This window comes from Capricornis sumatraensis, chromosome 14, assembly GCF_032405125.1.
Source record: "Capricornis sumatraensis isolate serow.1 chromosome 14, serow.2, whole genome shotgun sequence".
NCBI lineage: Eukaryota > Metazoa > Chordata > Mammalia > Artiodactyla > Bovidae > Capricornis > Capricornis sumatraensis.
In genome coordinates this window covers 57,716,861-57,735,933 of record NC_091082.1, presented here as the reverse complement: position 1 = coordinate 57,735,933, position 19,073 = coordinate 57,716,861, and the positions used below count along the sequence as shown (strand labels likewise).

At 57.7% G+C, this 19,073-nt stretch overlaps 2 protein-coding genes across 3 annotated transcripts; one reads left to right on the top strand and one right to left on the bottom strand.

Annotated features, from left to right (window-relative positions):
- The first annotated feature begins 2,469 nt into the window (after positions 1–2,469).
- Positions 2,470–13,175, top strand: RER1 (retention in endoplasmic reticulum sorting receptor 1). The gene is made up of 7 exons (XM_068986159.1): positions 2,470–2,604; positions 5,960–6,041; positions 7,380–7,484; positions 9,098–9,197; positions 10,388–10,466; positions 11,650–11,785; positions 12,352–13,175. The coding sequence occupies exons 2-7, from the start codon at positions 5,961–5,963 to the stop codon at positions 12,439–12,441; spliced, it is 591 nt and encodes a 196-aa protein (XP_068842260.1). The 5' UTR covers positions 2,470–2,604; position 5,960; the 3' UTR covers positions 12,442–13,175.
- A 1,227-nt stretch (positions 13,176–14,402) lies between these two features.
- PEX10 (peroxisomal biogenesis factor 10) lies at positions 14,403–18,692 on the bottom strand. 2 transcript variants are annotated; one of them, XM_068986255.1, is made up of 6 exons: positions 18,547–18,692; positions 17,542–17,622; positions 16,725–17,185; positions 15,455–15,630; positions 15,221–15,356; positions 14,403–14,512 (listed from the first exon to the last, which is right to left on the bottom strand). In XM_068986255.1, the coding sequence occupies exons 1-6, from the start codon at positions 18,656–18,658 to the stop codon at positions 14,444–14,446; spliced, it is 1,035 nt and encodes a 344-aa protein (XP_068842356.1). In that variant the 5' UTR covers positions 18,659–18,692; the 3' UTR covers positions 14,403–14,443. The 2 variants fall into 2 exon arrangements, with proteins under 2 accessions (XP_068842356.1, XP_068842357.1); XM_068986256.1 differs by having other exon boundaries at positions 16,785–17,185.
- Between the last annotated feature and the right edge of the window lie 381 nt (positions 18,693–19,073).

Sequence of the window (19,073 nt, the reverse complement as noted above, 5' to 3'; positions counted from 1 at the left end):
TCTCTCAGGCCGCGGAAGAGCTCCCCTTCGTAATGTCCGCCGGCTTGGTACTTCATGATGCCGTGTCCCTGGGGCTCTCCGAGAACAAACTGTCCAGTGTAGGTGTTCCCTGGATGGGAGGCAGGAAGCCGTGACTAGGGTTAGAGCCACTTCCTGAGTTCCTCAGGGTAATGACTACCCAGTTCTCACCTGACTCCTGGGCAGCTGTGGTCACAGAGCAGGGTATATGTTTATCTCAGCTCACACTGGTGGATGAGGGAGATGGGACAGAGTGGGTATGGTCCCATCACCTACTATCCTCTCCCGCTCTCTTAGGGACCTTCTTGGGGAGTGGTGGAGGGGGGGGTCTGTATGCCTGGAGCAGAGGCCCCTCCAGGCCAGAGTCTGTGGAGTGAGACTTCTTTCCACCAAAAATCCACTTCACGCTTGCCTGTGAGGGTCTGAGGTCCTGCAGGCAGCACTGGGGCCGTCCCACCCCAAGCTGGCACGAGGCCACTACAAGACACCTTTGGGGAGCCAGAGGTCCTCAGGTTTAGACACAGTGTCTTCTGCATCCAGAAAGGAGGGGGGGGGGGCAGCTCACAGCAGGGGGTGTTCAGGAAGAAGGGCTGGCAAGCTGACCTGTCAGTGTCCAGTGCCGACAGCCCTCTCCTGTGATCTCTCCATCCACAAAGTCACCTTCGTAGTAACTCCCATCTTTAAACAGCAGCTTCCCCCGACCTGGTGAAAGACATCGTGATGTTAGGCTGTGGCTGGGAGTGACTGCTGGGGCCATGCACGGCTGGGCTTGTTTCTCAGGGAGAAGAGCAGGTCACAAGGTCTTTGAATTTGGTTCTGTCCGGGCCATCAAAAGCTCAGGGACCCTGGCCCTAGATCTCCTCAGAGAGCACGTGATGGCCATCTTGCCTCTGTCAGCACAGGTGCAGAGGGAAGGTGGGGGTGGGGGAAGAGAGAAAGGGCGAGAGAGAGAAAAGCACGAGGTGAGACTGAAAAATACATTTTGAAAAGAAGGAACCACTTTGTCCAGGTCAGGAAGAGACTCACAGATTTCAGCACAAAAGGGAGAAACACCCATGTGGCAAAAACACTCCCATAAAAGTCAAAAGGTTCCAAATACACTGGCAGCCAACTGATACACAAATAGTTCATGAGAAAATACTGAAAGATCAATCCTCTGGCAGAAAGATCTGCAAAGGCTTTGAACAGACAGAACCCCAAACAGGCATCCAACTGTGACAGTAAGCTTTAGAAAGTCCAGGTCTGCCTCTAGGGTGGACGCCAGGGGACTCTCGGCTTGCTATTTGCTCTCCTTGCTATTTAGACTTTTTTTTTTTTTTTAATGGTCAGCCTCTTCATCTTCAAGGAAAAAATAAAGACAGTTTTCATCAGCACCAAGGTGGCTATCTGGGTCCCCCATTCTGCAGAAGATGGCCCCTCATGCGCACGAGTGAGGGCCCGGTGTGGCAGGCACTCACGTGGCCACAGCTCCTCTAGGACATGTGCTGTCAGTGGAATGGCTACAGCAAGAGGCCATAGCCTGTCCTTACCGTGTTTCTTGCCTCCTCTCCATTCTCCTTCATATCGAAAGAAAGAATTCGGATAAACGTAGATCCCATAACCTGAAGGTTGAAAGGACACCCAGGTGAGCACCAGTACAGATGACGTGGCTGACGACCAGCACGCACAAGGTGGGGGCCATCCCGGGGCTTCTCTAGGTGTCTGTCGTTTCACCTCTTAGTGAGCCTCACCCCCACTGCTCCCCAAAGGCTGTTTGGGTCACAACTCTCCCTGTTAATCCGTTTATACAGCAGACATGCTGAGCGCCCAACCCATGCAGAGACGCCCGCCCCGCCACCCTGGGTCACCGAGGGTCGACTCAGTTCCTCCCGACTGGGTCTCCAGGCCCCAGCCGGTTTTGCTACTCGGGGCCCGGGACCCCGCCCATACCGTGGGCTCCCAGACACCTGAGTTGGGGACGACCAAGCTCCCAGGGGTGCGAGCTAGGTTCGCAGTGAAGGTGCGGGGATGCTCAGCGAGTGCCCGGACCTGTCCGCCTCCCTCCCTTCCCAACGGAGGCCCGGTAGGTTAGTCGGCTGTTACCGTCCCGCGGTGGCCTCCCTGAAAGCTCCCGGCGCGGCATGCAGGAGGCCGCGCGTCCCTCACTGGCGAACGCCATCTTGCCGCTAGAGGTTTCCCTTAGCAACCGCATAGTTCTTCTCTACTGGCTCGTTGGTTGTGAGCGGGCGTGGCCTCTAGTCAGTCCCTGGGCGTTACCAAGTTCTGGAGCTGAACTGTCTGGGCCCGGAGCCAGAGGACGCGAATGCGCTTGCGCAGCATGGCGAATTTCCGCCGCTTACGTCTCTTCCGCCGACGTGACAACCCAACCAACGGGTTGGGCGCTCGCACCGGAAGCGGAAATGGTTGGAGGCTCTCGGCCCCGCCCCGGCGGCCATCTTGAAAGCCCGGGAGGCGGTGCCGCGCAGGACTGAGCGGAAGTGCTCGGTTACCCCTTCCCGGACCGAGCGAAACGCCGGCGCGGCAGCCACCCGCGTCCTTCTTCCCGCGGCCCTCGGGAGACCGCGCTTGGCCGCAGTGGACCGCGAGGTGCTGGAGGGCGGGGCGGGGCTGGGGTCGGGCGGGTGCCGTGGTCCTGAGGGGCGCGCGTGAGACTGGGGCAGGGCCGGACCCCCGGGGTCGCCGCGGTGACCGGCCCCAGTTCCCTGGTAGCGCGTCCTGGGAGGGGTCGGCTTCTTGCCTGGAGCCGTGGGACCTCGGTGTCCTCGCCGATCCAGGGCGGCCTGCGGGACTTGGGTAGGAAGCGCCGCGGTGGACTTGGATCGCTCGGGGTCGAGACCTGGCCCTTCTGCACACCGAAGATCCCGAGCGCTCGGGCTGGCCGGCCCGACGGCGCCCCGCGTGCTGTCCTACAGCTGCCTCCGGAAACCTGCCCCAGGCACATGGGCCTGGGAGCGTCCCGGGGCGCCTGCTACTCGGTCGGGTTGGTCTCATTCCCGGAGATGTGTAAGGTGGAGCTCTCCTCGTAGGTGAATATAGGGCCCCCAGGTCTTGGTGGTGCAGGTGTGGTGGAGACGGGAAGGTGGTCATGCCCAGGAAAAGGAGCCGGCCGTGAGCCCTGGCTGAGCACTCGGGTGGGTGAGGTCTGGAAGGGCTTTTCAGAGAAGAGAACATCATCGCAGGATGAAAGTGTGGGAAATTACCAGGCTCGGGACTCAGGAGAAAGGGGGCAGGGGATGAGGGGAGACATAGAGGGAACCAAACGGTGCCAGGCAGAACTGTCCTCTGTGTGGGATGCATCTGTGTGGGGACAGCTCCACAGACAGGTGCAGTGATGACTCTGGTACTCTGCACACAAACCCCTATAAGTGATACTCCTGGTCTCTGTTTGGAACAGTCTGATCTTGTTTTTTTCCTTTGTTTCCTTTGTGGCTGAGCCTGAGGCAGTGACATCCGACAGAGAACTTAACCCACTGCTAGCTCTGTGCCTGGCCTCCTGGATAATGGGGCCGGCAGTGGAGGAACAAGGCTCCTCTTCCCGGAGCTTGCATTCTAGTAGGAGGAAAGAGAAATGAGGCAAAAAGCAGTCTGAAGTGATTGTCCCACAAAATAGAACAGGGTGATGTGATCTGAGGGACAGGCGCCAGTTGGACAGTCATGGAGGGCATCTTTGAGGAGGTGGTCTTGGAACTGTAGGGGACTGCAGACAGCGCAGCTGTGTGAGGGCCACCCTGATTGGAAACAAGTCCGAACAAGGCCATCTTGCTGCCTTCCTCCCCAGGGCTGCTCCTGGGGGCCTGGTTCTAACAAGGCTGGCTGCTGACTCCCCACCAAAGGCCTGGGGGGGTGTTGCTGAGATGCTGTGGCCCTGTTTCACAGAGTGGGGAGGGCCACAGTGGCCTGTGAGTCACGCCATAGACAGGCCATTTGATCCAAAGTTCATCTTCTTAATGTTGATGGGAGTTCAGCCAAGGTGTGGAGTTATGTTAATATATATGTCTTATGTCAGGTGATGGGAAGTTGGTCAGCATGTCGTGGGAAGATCTTTCACACGTTCAGTTAAGAGAATGAGACAGAAGCGGTTGTCTCTGTGTAGGGCATACTTTAGAGGAATAGCAGGTGTTTCTCTAATGTTAATATCTCAATTCAAGTAAAGGCATTTAAATGGTAGACACTTTGGTCATAAAAAAGTAAAATAGCGAAACATTTGTATGGAATTGTAGGATAAATGATGTTACTGATATAGCTTTCTTTTGGCCTGACTTTGGTCTAAATAGGGTGGCTGGCCTTCTCTAATTTAGCCCTTTTGAAAATAGGAAATTTTCCCCAGTTGAATATAGAGGCAAACTTCCTCAAAAGACAGGGCTAGGAGCTACAGTTCACCTGTTCAGTTCACCGTGGCTCCCAGGAAAGCAAAGGGCATTTCTGGGTCTCCTTGGCACTCTGCCCCTCCACTCCGGGGCTCCAGGAAATGGTGTTACAGAATCAGTAGACGTTCTAGCACAGATGTGCTGGTGCTTGTGGGACTGCTCAGATTATCTTCATATCAAAGTTGTACTGTTGACCCTTGAACAACATGGGTTTGGACTACATGGGTTCACTCTCATGTGGATTTTTTTCATGGGAACAGTACCGCAGTACTGCGCGATCTGCAGTTGGTTGAACTGCAGGTCCAGAGACTGACTGTAAAGTTATACTTGGATCGTTGACTGCTGGGGTCGACGCCCCTGCGTTTGTTTAAGGAGCCCCTGCAGTTGGTACTGTGTTCCATCTGGGATCTAGGATCACGTTGTGAGCCTGCTAACTAGCGGATGCATGCAGGGAGGATGTGCAGATCCAGGCTCCAGCCTGGCCGTGAAGAGGCTGAGCAAGGGGGTGACTCAGACCGTTGGAAGCCTCAGGTGTCTGCCCAAATGGGAAGGGCTGCTGTGCCACCTTCCACATGAGGAGCGGTGGCTGCACGACCATACCGCTCAGGGGTGGTGGACTCCATGTTGGAGTCCACTTCTGGTCCCCAGCCCTGCCATGGTGTCACATGGGGGGAGGAAGCTGCCGGTGGTAGGGAGGCAGTGAGAGCTTGTCCCCAACATCTTCACCAGCTTTGGACTGGCACGGCCTTCCGCCCTCTGCGTCCTTTTTGTTCTGTGGTTCAGGTGGGCGCCATGCTGGGCTGCAGGAGCCAAGGCCAGAGCTGCTCTTGACTTTGAGCAAGTGGCCTGACTGTCTGAGGCTGACACGCTGCTGTGGCATAGGGGTGACGGTGCCCACCCTTCTCTTGGCAATTTGGGCTCTCATGTGCTGAGTCCCCACGGAGTCGCGCGGCCGGATAAAGCAGTCAGGAGCAGATAGGGTTACCTCCACGCACAGATAAGGAACTGGGGTGCAGACAGACGGCTACTGGGAATCCTGGCCATGGAGTGGGGACCTGGTCTGGACAGGGCCTGGCACTATGGGGAGCAGCCTGGACAGAGACCAGGTGGGGCCTAGAAAAGAGGGGCCACTTGGGAGCCTGTGGAGCGGCAGGAGGAGATGCTGGCAGTGGGCGAGTCTGGAGAGCCCTGGGGAGGTGGGCCTAGCCGCCTGTGCTGCAGACTGGCCCCAGGGAGGTGGACACAAATGTGTCCACAGGACTTTGCAGCCAGCGGGGTGGCCCTGGGACTGGTGGGAGGAGTGTGAGCAGGTGACAGGAGCGGAAATGAAAGTCCACCGGTGCTGCTTTGCATGTCACGTGGCCTCCTGGCTCTCCACCAGAGCATGTCACTGGCTCCTTTCTCTTTCCTGGATGACTCGTGGTAAAGGCATAGGCCGGAAGCCTCCATGTATGTGAAATAGTGAATACTGGAAAAACCTGCTTGATGGTGTTGATGGAAATAGGGCAAAGTGATTAGGTCCTTGAATGCTGTTTATTTAATATAAAACTGTTTTGTGTCTTTTTTGCTTACAGAATGTCTGAAGGTGACAGTGTGGGAGATTCTGTCCATGGGAAGCCGTCTGTGGTATACAGATTTTTCACACGACTTGGACAGGTTGGTTTTGGGTTGCAGAGCTGTATACACCTTTAAGGAGAAGGCAGTGGCACGCCGCTCCAGTACTCTTGCCTGGAAAATCTCATGGACGGAGGAACCTGGAAAGCTGCAGTCCATGGGGTCACTAGGAGTCTGACACAACTGAGCGACTTCACTTTCACTTTTCACTTTCATGCATTGGAGAAGGAGATGGCAACCCACTCCAGTGTTCTTGCCTGGAGAATCCCAGGGACAGGGGAGCCTGATGAGCTGCCGTCTATGGGGTTGCAAAGAGTCGGACAGGACTCAAGCGGACTTAGCAGCAGCATACACATTTAAATGAGACTTGACCCTGGGGCATTTCCCCATGGAGTGTAAGTGTCCTGGCAGCCCCCCTGGGGTGCACACTCACACTCAGAAGCATCTTGTCTTGTTACTGTGAGGATGCTGGGTCTCCTGTGGTTCAGGCCACATGCTTGTCTTCTGCGTTTTTTCAACAACTTTTAAAATGTGAAAAGCTTTGATTCTTAGCAGACACGTCGCCCTGCCTCTGCCCTCACTGTCCCCTTCCTTAGCCACCCACGTCCATCCTTGTCCATGTCTCCTCAACCCCTGCCCCCAGGTCTGCACTCCATGGCGGGACCACCCCTCAGGCCACAGCAAGGCCTGTGAGCATCTGTCTTGGAAGAAGAAGTCTGACTTGGTAGAGAATCGTACAGACTGACGTAGGACTCAGAACTAAAACTGTCGGCTTTTAAAAGAAAGAAAAATAGCATCTGGAAAACTTGATAATTATTGAAGCCAAGTCATGGGCCTCTGTGGGCTCACATTCTCTCTTATGAATGACTAAAAATTTTTCATAATTAGAACTTAAAAATGGGAATTAATTTCAAATTAAAATGAGAATACAGACGTGTATATTAAATACTTACACAGATGTACACACGTACATAGACATGCGTGCACATGTGTGAATCTAAGAATTTGGCCATTTGCTCTGCAGCAGTGTCTGTTCCCCGCCCCCTGCCCTGCCACTGCTGTGTGGGCTGGACCAGCTCCAGGGTAAGCGGCTACGGGACGGGACCTGCGCTGAGTCCCAGGTGCAGAGTGGTAACATTCCTCTGTCTCTGCTCTCCTCTCTTGTCTCCCCACGATGGCCCCTCAGGCTGATGCTGTGGGACCATCAGCTGTGAAAGAGAGATGCATAATATCTTTGGTTAAAGAACGAATGCGTCTCCAGAACTGTTGCAAGTAACTTTTGGATTAGTTGTAGTTACCGCTCGGTGTGAAGGTCAGCAGCAGGCGTGCTGTGCAGCGGGAACCGCAGGGCGGCCGTAACACAGTCTGTGTCCCTCCTAGATCTACCAGTCCTGGCTGGACAAGTCTACGCCGCACACGGCCGTGAGATGGGTGGTGACACTGGGCCTGAGCTTCATCTACATGATCCGCGTTTACCTGCTGCAGGTCAGTGGCGCGGGACCTGGCCTGGTGTGCAGGTGGGAGGGTTGTTTCTCCTGTCTCTGGGGTAGAAGTGTCCTAGTCTGCTCAGGGGACCTCCTGGTGCCCCTTGGCTGGGCCTCCTGGGGATGGGGACAAAATCACCTGGACTGGCCACCTCATTCCCTGGGTGTGTGAGACATCCGAGGAGGACCAGGTGAGGTGACTGAGGGCTCTCCCAGGGGCCAGGCGTCCTCCCTGAACCCTGCTGACTGCCTGGCTCCCAGGTGGGAGCCCCTGTGGACCCTGAGAGCAGGGAGGCTCACGCCTCGTCTGGAGCTTTTTTCCCTGGGCACGACAGCTGTTTCCTCCATGAGAGCAGACCCATCCTCCTGGATGTCTCCCAGGTTAAGAAGGGTGGGTGTGAGGACAGGTACTTCATCCATTAGACACTGTCCTACATCCAGCCCTGGGGGAAACGCTCCAGTCACCCGAGTGTAGAGACTCATCTTCGGTGGTGGTGCTTGTGTCTGTGTTTCTGAGAGGAAGCCTAACCCTGCTCAGTGCAAAGGTGGCAGGCCTGGAGCAGCTCTGTAGCAGGCACGGTTTGTGTCGGCAGTCTACAGTTAACGTTGTTTGCTATGATTGGGTCTAGGTGTTCTTAAGAAATTGGACCTTGGTCCAGTCTTCACGGAAAGAGTGACCTCGAAACCTTGAACTGGGGGATTTGGGCAGGATGGGGGTGCGTTTTGTACAGGCTAATTTCCCAGGTTAGACTCACCAAGTCCATGCCTGATCTGACCTCCCTCCAGCCTCAGCCCTGCCACCAGGAGCTGGGTAAACACTCAGCTGTTAATTTTTCACGTCTAGGATTTTGTTGTCTCACTTAAACATTTTTAAGGTATCAGGACATCAAATGCCAGCGTGACAGATCTCAGCTGGTTTGTGTGAAAACGTTTGGGCTTTTAGAATTGGTCATGCAGTGCAGTTCTGGTTCTCATTGGATAAACTCACTCCTTTAAGAATGAGCTGAGGACTTTCCTGGCAGTCCAGTGGTTAGGACCTCCAATGTAGGGCCCAGGTTTGATCCTTGGTCGGGAACTAAGATGCTACGTGCCATGTGGCCAAGAAGCCCAGTGGCAGACGTACGCCCTCCTCTGTGTCTCCTGAGGAAGGTTTTTCTCCATAATACTCTGTGACTTGTTGGTTTCCTGATTTTCTGGTTCTGGATTTCTTCTGGGCAGAGGCTGTGAGCCGTCCTCGCACGGTGTGTGTGGTGCCAGCCACCTGCTGCAGGGAGCTGAACTCTCAGGTCTTGGGCTGGTTCGGGGCCCATGTCCAGGTTGGGGGCTGCTGGCAAGGACGGACCTGTGACCTGGGTGTGCAGCTTGGGTGTGTGGCTTTGTGAAGCACTCCATTTCTGCTCTCTTCCGGGGCTCTGCTGGCTTTAGGTTTTGGGTGCATTTGACTGGACGCTGGCTTGTCCACGCTCAAGACCCACAGTACAGCCTGAGACTCACTGTCACTGTGGACGCTCACTGCTCTTCTGTCACTTGTTCTGAGCTTGTGTCCACGTGGGTTCAGTCGAGACGAGGACTGGGTTCGGGGTGGCCTCACTGAACATGTCCCTTCTCTTCTAGGGTTGGTACATCGTGACCTATGCCTTGGGAATCTACCACCTGAATCTCTTCATAGCTTTCCTTTCTCCAAAAGTGGACCCTTCGTTAATGGAAGATTCAGGTACAGTGGAGTGTGCCTCCTTCACTGTTTGGGGAAAGTTGTGATTTTATGTGCTTCACAGAACTGCTGTTTTCTCCAGAAACATTTGAAATCTCAACTTTGGAGACTGTTCTTTAGGTGTTTAAAATGTACTTGGAACTTCTGTGATCCTGGCAAGTTTGTAGAAGGACTTGATAAACCCTGTCACAGTCACAGGAGGTGGGCGCTTCTTCCTTTCTGTGTTTGGCAGATGAGGAAACTGAACCTTGGGGCTGTGTATCCTGTGCAGGGGTGGGATGGAGGGGTAGGGTGGGGTGAGCTGGGGCCTGCCTCCTAGGCAGCTGGCCTAGCCAAGGTCCCTTCTCGCAAAAGCAGGCATCCATACTGGTTGGCGTGGCTCACTGAGGCCGCTGGCCCCTTGATGTCCCAGGACAGTGGGTTGAAGAGTTCTTGGCTCTGGCTGCTCCTGGCATACCTGGGCCAGATGGAGGCTTCAGTGCATGCCTGCCAGCCAGCTGGGGATAAGGCGGTGCACAACCAGATGCTAAGGCCTTTGGGCCGACGCTGCCATGTTGGTAACACCCATTGCAGCTCCTGTGGAGCCCGTGGGATCCTGCTCGTTGTGGCAGAGACACTGTCCAGACTGCAGATCGTGACTAGAACCATGTGTTTTCTCTGTGGAGTATCTGATGAAAATATCAAAGGAAACAACCCCTTCATTTACTGTTGCCATTTGGGGAATTAGAAAGCAAGAGGCCTATGTGTAGGCCTCAGTTTCTCCATGTGTCACTGGGGAGGGCACCTTCCTGGGTGGGGTGGGGTGGGGTGGGATTCCCGGCTCGTGGCGGAGGGCGGCTGTCCCGAGCCCAGTGCCGCCTCGAGCCAATGCGGCTCCCGCCCCTGCCTGCTCGTGGCTGTGTGTGCTTGTCTCTTCCCTTCCCTTCAGGTCTCAGGTCGTCCGGTTGATGGGTTCCTGGAAATCGGCATGGGGGTGAATTTTTTACACGATCTCTGGAAGTGGTCTTAACGAGAAATTCTCATACAAATCTAAAGCTGTGAATCAGTTTCTAAATCAGCCAAAATCCTCATTTTGTGTTTGGTTAAAGTCTGGGTTTCACGTGTCAGGGCTGTTGGTTCAAAGCCCTAGGGGAGCTTAGAGCTGTAGGAAGGACGGGACTGCCCGCCTCACCCTGCTGACTCTGACCTTTCAGATGATGGCCCCTCATTACCCACCAAACAGAACGAGGAGTTCCGACCCTTCATCAGGAGGCTCCCAGAGTTCAAGTTCTGGTGAGTCCCTCTTCCCGTGTCCCTGCCCCCGTGTTCGTCTCGCCCCACCCTTGTACCACCACCCGTGCTCCTCCCCGTGTGTTCCCCCTTTTTCTTGCACATGCTCCTCACGTGCTTGTCCCTCTGTGCTCCCCCTTGTCCCGTGCTCCTCCCTGCATGCTCCTCCCTGCCGTGCTTGTTTCCACACATGGCTCTGAGCTGGGCAGGTGTTTTGGTTCTGGTGAGCTGGCAGCCTGGACTCCTCAGAGAAATGCCAGCTCTAGTATGTTTCCCCGTCTTGGACGTTGTCTCACCCAGAATGTGAGATATGCCTGCTGGGCATGGGTCCTAGGGGCCTCCAGGGCCCACCCTGCTCTGGGTTGCAAAGTAACATCACTGTGCCTTGAAGCCACAAAAAGGGGGCTGCTTCAGGGTGGAGGGTCCTGGGTAGGTGACTGACTCGGCTTCTGGGGGTACACTGCTCTGCACTGAGGGGACTAGCTCCCTCCCCGCTTGGTTCTTGGATGGTCTGGGCACAGGGCAGGTGTTGGTGTGAAGAGGGGTTGACTTGTCTGTAGGCCTCCTGGAGGTGGTCCCATGTGTGTGATGTAATGATGAGTGTGAGAGGGGGGTGGAGATGACCCCGCTGGCTGGGGAAGTGGGAGGGTCTGTGAGTGTGTCTCTCCTGCCCTGTGTCATTGGCCTCTTCACCCCACCCTCCTGGTGCAGGTGCAGCCCCAGTTGGGTGTGAAGTGCTGGGCCCAGGCTGCTAGGGGAGGGGTGGGCAGCGGGTGAGGCTGGGCCCTGTCTGCCCTCTGGGGTAGCCTTTGCTTGCTAGAAAGGGAGAGCCAGACAGACTTGAAGTAGGGCTGCGACCCTGGAGTGTTTGGCCCTGGGCTGGAGGGCCGGTGGCCCTGAGGTCTAGTTGCACCTGTTTTGTGGGATGTTGCTTTGGCCATTGGGGGACAGCCTGCCGGGCATGTGGAACTTGGGCTGGAGGCTTGGGACTGGGTTTCTAGACGTGACCCTGCAGCACATGGCATCCCTGTCCAGCCACCAGCCCGAGCGGCACCAGCAGTCCCACTGCTCATTTTACGCTTTGTGTCTGTGTCACATGCAGTACATGGCACATGCCACACGTAGCTCCCCCCGACCCCCCGGGGTTGCCTCCTGCACTGACCACTGGCCTCCTCTCCTTCCGCAGGCACGCGGCGACCAAGGGCATCTTGGTGGCCATGGTGTGCACCTTCTTTGAGGCCTTCAACGTCCCGGTGTTCTGGCCCATCCTGGTGATGTACTTCATCATGCTGTTCTGTATCACCATGAAGAGGCAGATAAAGGTAAAGCTCAGGTGCTGCTCTGCTGCGAGACAGCATGTCTGGTGTGAGGAGCTCTGAGCCAGGCTTTGGTCCGAGACACCGGGGCTGTGCAGACCCTGCTCTCTGTGCAGTCTGGTGGGTGTGTGCGCTTGCCACCGGCATGAGCCACAGCCGCTGTGTCTGGTCCGTGTACAGGGCCGGGCCCTCAGCCCAGCCTCAGGTCACACCCTCAGGTGTGGTCCATCATCCAGGGGACAGTCAGGGCCCAGGATGCGTCATGTGATGCCCACATCAGCCTAAGCCGTCCTTCGTGACAGGGCGGCTCCGCTTTGTCCTCTTCTCCCCCAACTCCGGGTTCCCAGCTTGGTAGCTCTAGGTCGTTCTGCCCACAGGGTGGGGGTCACAAAACCCGTCCTCTACCCCTGGGGTTTCCAGCAGCTCAGCTGGCTCAGCCAGGCGGTAGGGGGACAGGGGTGTCTGAGGAGCCCTGGCTTCCTGCCTGCATGCAGCAAAGACGGGACTCAGAGCTGGAGGGGAGTTGGGCCATGGGGAGGCCATGCTGAGATGCGTCTGTCTGTCTGTCCCAGCACATGATCAAGTACCGGTACATCCCATTCACGCACGGCAAGAGGACATACAAGGGGAAAGAGGACGCGGGCAAGACATTCGCCAGCTAGACGGCCGCCTGCTGCCTCACAGCGCCTTCTCTTCTCACATACAGTAGTTGAGTACAAGGGAGTTATTTTCTTTCTAAAAAGAAGCTTCGATTATTTGTAACTGAAGTATCAGGTTTTTGAAGAAACTGGCATTTAAACCGAATCGCATTGATTTATTTTCCAGCCGGTCAGGTGTGCAGACACTGGACTTGTAGTGGAACGCAGGCTGGGGAACAGCCGGGCGGTCTGGGGAGGGTGGGCGGCCGGCTGGCGGCGGAATCAGGCCCACGGAGGGATCTAGGACGCCTGGCTGCTGCCTCTGAGGACGCCCACCGCCTGCGTGGAGGATGCGCGCCCACCGGAGCAGCCGCTCCCTTAGCTGCGGGTTCCAATGCCAGTTTCCCAGTTCATCTCACGGGAGATGTGTCGAGTTGGCCTCTACCATGATGACTCAAAACTTTATTCTTAACGACCATGATTGCTTTTGAGGGCCTGGAATTACAAATATATATTTTAATTGTTTGAGATTATTTTGACACCTTTCTTTGATACGTCAAGAGTTGTTTTAAGTGTGTTCTCGGCAGCAGCCCCTTTCAGAGACATCTGGCTGGAGGGCCAGTGCCGTGGGCTTTAACACACGGCTTCTCACTTTCTACGGGGAAACAACTTTAACCTGCATGTCAGCTTTTTTGATGTGATAAAAACCAATACTCGTAAACATTTTACTAAGTGACTTTTTAATTCCAATTTTATTAAAGACAGTGTCCCCGCTCTCGTGTAGTCTCTATCTAACCCACCACGGCTCCTGCACCACGACGGCCCGCAGGGCGCCCAGCCACCCTGGGAGGCCGTCACACTGCCACGCCGCTGACTCCCGGCTCCAAGCACCATTTCCATCTGTCTCAGTTTCGGACCTCAAGTGTTCCCCTTGTGGCTTTCTTTTGCCAGTTTTTGCAAATCTGAACTAAGCAGCTCTTGCTTTTAAGAGGCCACATGAAGATCTTTGTGTACCTGACCTGAATTTTAAGCTTCATGCGTAAATAATGTTGAGATCAGTACCTGTTGCCAGGCCGTGGCGCCTGCAGCGCCTGTGCTCTCGACTGTTTCATACTGTTGTCCCGGTAAGCGCACTGATGTGAGACTTGACAGGAAGTTGCAGCCACTCGTTGACCGTGTGAGGACGGGGTTTAGGACCCACGGAGCCTCCCCCTGTGCTCCTGCCTGCCTGGAGCAGGGCCCGTGGTCACAGCCCGTCTCTGGGGCTGACCTCCGCCTCTTGAGGAGGGCCTTGGCCACCAAGTCACGTGGAGAAGAGGCCCTTCCATATGGGTGTGTGCACCCCTCACAGCGTCAGCACACCAGCACTCCTGTGGAATTGGTGCTGTAAGGATGCCTATGCCAAAATCCAGTCTGCAGGATTTGAGCAGGTCTAAAAATCTGAAGATAACAAAGGTGGCAGGAAGCAGGCTGGCCACAGTGGTGAGTGGTGATGGCAAGCTGGCTGGCCCGCTAGGTGCTTCACGCGGGAGGAGACTCCTCCTGTGGTAAGGCCGGAACATACACTGCCGTGTTCTAGAATGGGAAGCAGACTTGACCATTCACTAGAAGGCATGTGCCAGAGGTGTTAGGGTTGATGACAACTTCTGGCTTTCTGGGAACAGTTGTGCTCCTGCTCTCCAAAGCCAGCTCCAGTGACAAGGGTGAGGTCCGTGGGTCTTCTGGGCTGCAGGACTATCATGCTGGGAAGGTAAACTGCTGGTGCTCGGCTCCAGGTCAGTCAGGCCCCACCCTATGAGTGACTGGTTTGGGGAAGGGAGGGGCATTCTGAGGGTGAACTGGCTGCCCAGCAGGTCCCCACCCAGCCTGCCCTGCAGGCCTGCATTAGCCAGGTCCAAGTCCAGGTCCAGGTCCGGCGCCCATCCTCCTGACGGCTGGCATGGTATCACTCGTGACAGAAGTCTTGAGATTTTCTCGATGTCTGTGCAGAAGTCGATGAGAATAAGACTGCTCTTCCAGCAAGGGGTCAGCGGTAGTGCCGCAGGTAGACCAGCTTCTGGGGGAGGAACTTCTCCCTGCAGAGGGGACACTCTGTCTGGGGGGGGGAGGGGGGAGGGACAGTCACAGGCCACCCAGCACAGCATCTCCAATAAAACGGATGTACCCGTGTCTCTTAGAGAAAGCATTTTTTGAGACACTGCAGGCAGTCGGGGCGCATGACAGGGACAGTGACCAGTGAGGGGATGTGGGATGGGGAGAGTGCTTGGCCGTTGAACCATGGCCACCCAGAGTCTCTCAGGAGTTCTGGGGTGTGAACTTGAGTGTCCTGGGTCCCTCCTGTGAGGGCACATGCCTCACATGGGCCGTGTGGGAGGCAGTGCCTATGCTCCTGGGGCTTCTGCAGGGCGGCCTGGACCCCAGGTGGAGGCTGTAGCACCCCTGCCCCTGGGGCCCTGTGGGCTGAGGAACCAGGCAGGCTGGGCCTCAGGCCCCCAGAAGAGATGGGGAGGTACACGGGGGCCCAGGGGCTGCCCCTCCCTGGAACCATTACAGGCCTACGAGCTAAGTCCCCTCCTCTGGCCCCCTGGCTTGCTGGACCCCACACTCCAAGGTCTCAAGGCTGAGCTCTGGCCCCAGGACCCTAGGGCCTTTCTTTCTGGGTCGGAGCTTCGCCAGCTTCCACCAGTGCAGTGCCCTGACTCCAGATGTTGCCCCGGGTTCAGCCTACCTGGAGGCTTCTAGAAGCACGCCCCTCCCCCAAATGACGGGCGGTTTTGGGGACAGGAATGCTCCAGACGCCCACCTTGGTGTCGCCCCAGTGGGTGATACACTCCCAGCAGAACAGGTGGCCACAGGGCGTGGCTGTCGAATGCCTGCGTTCCTCCAAGCACAGCGTGCACAGTGGGTTTCTGGAAACTGCTCTTTCCTCCGCATGGCTCCTGGTGGGAGTGGGTGGATGGGACACAACTGAGCTGGAGTCCCGCCGGGCACCTGGGGAGCCAGCCCCTGCCCTGCGCCCCTGCCCTACCCCACATACCTGCGGTGGGACAGGCTGCGCTGTAGCCTCCACTCCCTCCGGGCACGCTGCCTCTGCTGGAAGCTGTAGAGCTGCAGGCCCACAGCCAGCGCCAGGTGCAGCAGGGACACCAGCCCCAGCAGCTGGTAGCTGGCACGAACCCGAGGGTCCTCTGCGAGTGGGCGGCGGACACGGAGCTGTCAGGGACCCGGGGGATAGTCACATGGTCAGAGGGCGTGAGGCACTGAGCAGCCCAAGGGCCCGGCCTTCAGGTGGGATTAAGCCAAGCCTGCCTCTGGCTGCGGGAGCGGGCAGGAGTGCCTGTTGGGCCCAGCACTGAGCAAGGAGGATGGCGATGGAGCCTGCAGGTCACTGGTTGCAAGCAAGGCATCGTAGGAAGGGGACTGCTAGGCACTCAAGCCTCACAGAAAAGGAACCAGCTGAGGCGGGGAGCCCTGCGGACGGCAGGGGAGCCCTGCATGGCAGATCCACTACTCATCCCCATTCGGAAACAGAAGCTCCTGCTTGTATCAAGGCCCTGGGCTGCCCAGGTGACTCTCTGCAGGCTGGGACTCCTAGCCACATCCTCCAATGGAAAGCTACTTGCTGTCTCCTTCCCTAGCTGGGAGCAGGGACTGTCAGGTTAGCCAGACCAGCCGGAGCCCAAGAGGAGGGGCCCTGGTGACTGTGGAGCAAGAGACCCCGTGGCTGCCCCGAGGCCCTGAGTGGGTTGCAGCAGCTCGACAGACACCTGACACAATGGGTAGTGCGAGTGCAGTGAGCATTGGAGCTGGGAGGAGGAGGCGTAGAGGCGCTGGACACCCCTGCCAAGGGAGGCCAGGGGGTGGGGGAGAGCCTGGAGACCTTGGGGAGGCGGGGCCCAAGGGGAGGCCTTCTGGATGAACCCTGAAGCCAGGGCATCAGCTGAGACCCAGCAGGGTAGGAGTCCCTGTGATGGGCGGAGACCACCAGGTCTGGAGACCATCAGACCTCCCCAGGTGGGAGGCTAGCAGGGATGCTGGTGGCAACAGGGTCCATGTGGTTGTTATCAGGTCACCCTCAGGGGGACGGCCCCAAACCTGACCCTCTGTAAGGATGGCCTGGATGGGGTGGGCATATGGCCCAGGAGCCCGGGTATACAGCAACGTGGCCACAGGTGCTGGCAGTGGGAAAAAGACTCACCCCACCCTCATCAGGGTATTTGGAAACCAAACTTCCTCCGGTCTTTTAGTAAAACAGGACCCGATAAGACCCATGCTTCCAGTGGGGATTTCAGCTCCGGCCCTGTGACTGCTTGTGGGCATAGTCCCCGAAGAACAGCCTCCACAGGCAAGCCAGACCTGTTACTTACGTAGGTGATGCTCGTGAACCTCTTGGCCAGGTGGTAGAAGACGCCGTGGATGTAGAACCAGGCCACGTGGAGACGCTGGAGGCACCTGAGGCCCTGCTTGAGCACTGACATGGCCCGCAGGAGCACCCCCTGCTGCTGTTCTGTCAGGCCGGCCATGCACTGGTGCACCCAGCGCCTCACCCCTGACTGGCTGCTGGGGGCCGGGCTGCCCCGCAAGGGCCAAGCGCCGTCGCCGGCAGCCTGCATTTCGTGCTCCAGGTGGAGCAGGGCCTTATCCAGCAGGTAGGGCAGGACGGTGTGCAGCGCCACCAGGATCCCGCGTCGCAGCTTTGAGGGCACGTGGCGCTGTGATGGGCCCACCTGCACGATGCTGACGTATTCCTCCCCAAGGGTCTGGTAGCCTGCAGGGAGAAGGGCCTCAGTGATCTCCTCTACTGGGCCCCCACCTCCCCTCCAAAGGATGATCCTCACAGCCCACGCCCTGTGGCAGGGTGCAGTGCTGGGACCCCTTGGGCCACAGGTTCAGCTGCAGAGAAACAGTCCCAGACAGATGTGACAGGGAACCTCAGGGCTTCCAGAGGCCTGGCCTGGACTCAGGGCCTGGGCCCCACCTAGGGAGGGGTCTGGATCCCTTCCTTCACAGAGGCTGCATGCGGGCCAGTTGAGGGACACTGTGAAGCACCTCCAGAAAGCTCCCTCTGCAGGCAGTCCTTTCCTGTCCTCGGGGCCCCTCGGGAGGTTGCACTGTGGCCACTACCTGCTAGTGTGGTGAGGCTGAAGTAGGCGAGATCTGACACCAGCTCTACCTCTCTCCTCCACTCCAGCCACTTCTTCGCACCTGAGAGGAGAAACTGTATGCATTATTCCTGAGGGGCTGGGGGCCGTGGGGCATGAGGGTCAGAACAATCCTCGCTCCTGCTGCCCAGGCTCAGCCCTGTAGCCCCTGACTCGCTCCCCACACTCTGCTCGCTCCCTGGACTCTCACGCTGTTCACTCTTTCCATTGACACCTGCCTCGCCTGGGCCCTGAGTGTCCTGAGAACCTACCCACCTGCAGCCATGCCCCCTCCAGGATCCACCTAGGCAACTGCTCTAGAACCTAGAGAACCACAAGGACAGGCAGTGTAACACAGTGACCGGGAGCTCAAGCCAAGACCACTGACCAGCATCAAACCGGAGCTCCCACACTGCTGGCTGTGAGCTCAGGTGAGTTATATCTCTGTGATCCCCATTTTTCTGTCTCTGAGGAGGGTAATGGCAACAGGTCCTCCAGGCAGGCATGTGTTAACAAAACGAGTTAATGTTCTGAAGCACGGAGAGCAGTGTCTGGCATGGAGTAAGTGAACCTGTTAGCAAAATTAATACACGGGCCATCTGTTTTGATCCTGTCGTGTTCCTCTCTTGCTCAAGGCCGGCCCATGGCCACCCGACCCCAGTGTACAGTCCAGCTTCCCTTCAGCTGCTCCGAAGGAGCCCGCTGTCGGCTGGAATCAACCCCACCCTCTTGCCCCTGCCCCTCCACGGTAGCCTCGTGTCAGCAGAGCCGTGAATTCTTCCGCGCCCTGGTTCCTGGCCTCCACCCCCGCCCTCTGCAGCAGGGGTCAAAGACCGGAGCATCCGCTCCTTCCTTCAGCTCAAGTCTTGGGGGGCGCGCAGGGTTAGGCTGAGCCTGCAGAGGGCTGACCGGCGGGCCTGGGGCTCGTTTCCCCGCCTCGCGCCCCCACGGCCCGTACGGCCCCCAAGACCCCAGCAGCGGCCCTCACCTGCCAGGTTGTGCAGGGCGCCGCCCGCCGCGCTCCGCAGCCCGCCGCGGTAGTAGTCGTCCTTCTGCGCTGCGCGGACCACCTCCGGCGGGCTGGCGGCCGCGGAAGCCATGGTCAAGGGTCGCAGGGCCGCGGGGATCTTGGGGACCGGGGGACAGGGAGGCGACGGAGGCACCCAGATAGCCACGCCCACGAGGCGGCGCCAGATGACTGAACTGGGCTCGGCGTGCGGCGCAGACCTTGCGCGTCACTGAGGGCGGGGCCTGGGGCGGGGCGGGGTTGACAGCGGCCGCGGTCCGAGCGGCGCGAACTTGGCCCAGGGTGCAGACGCAGGGCTGGAGGGGGCGGGTGAAGGGGGCGGGTGAGCCGGGGACTGGTGAGCGGCACAGTGTGGGAAGTGACCGCGGGGACAGCCCCCAGAAACTGGGAGAGGCGTCAGAGCCACAGCAGGTGCTGACTCCCCTTGGTGGGGCCACTTGGCCGCCCCCGGGGCCGGAAGTAAGGTGGGCTGTGGTCTCCCCGCTCCC

Bases quoted from the DNA above. Each gene is read 5' to 3' on its own strand.
- RER1 (XM_068986159.1), top strand. From the start codon at position 5,961: ATGTCTGAAGGTGACAGTGTGGGAGATTCTGTCCATGGGAAGCCGTCT. The intron at 6,042-7,379 runs GTTGGTTTTGGG...TGTCCCTCCTAG, and splicing joins TTTTCACACGACTTGGACAG to ATCTACCAGTCCTGGCTGGA. The intron at 7,485-9,097 runs GTCAGTGGCGCG...CTTCTCTTCTAG, and splicing joins TCCGCGTTTACCTGCTGCAG to GGTTGGTACATCGTGACCTA.
- PEX10 (XM_068986255.1), bottom strand. From the start codon at position 18,658: ATGGCTTCCGCGGCCGCCAGCCCGCCGGAGGTGGTCCGCGCAGCGCAG. The intron at 17,623-18,546 runs GTGAGGGCCGCT...TTCTCCTCTCAG, and splicing joins CGCCCTGCACAACCTGGCAG to GTGCGAAGAAGTGGCTGGAG. The intron at 17,186-17,541 runs GTAGTGGCCACA...TTCTCCCTGCAG, and splicing joins CAGCCTCACCACACTAGCAG to GCTACCAGACCCTTGGGGAG.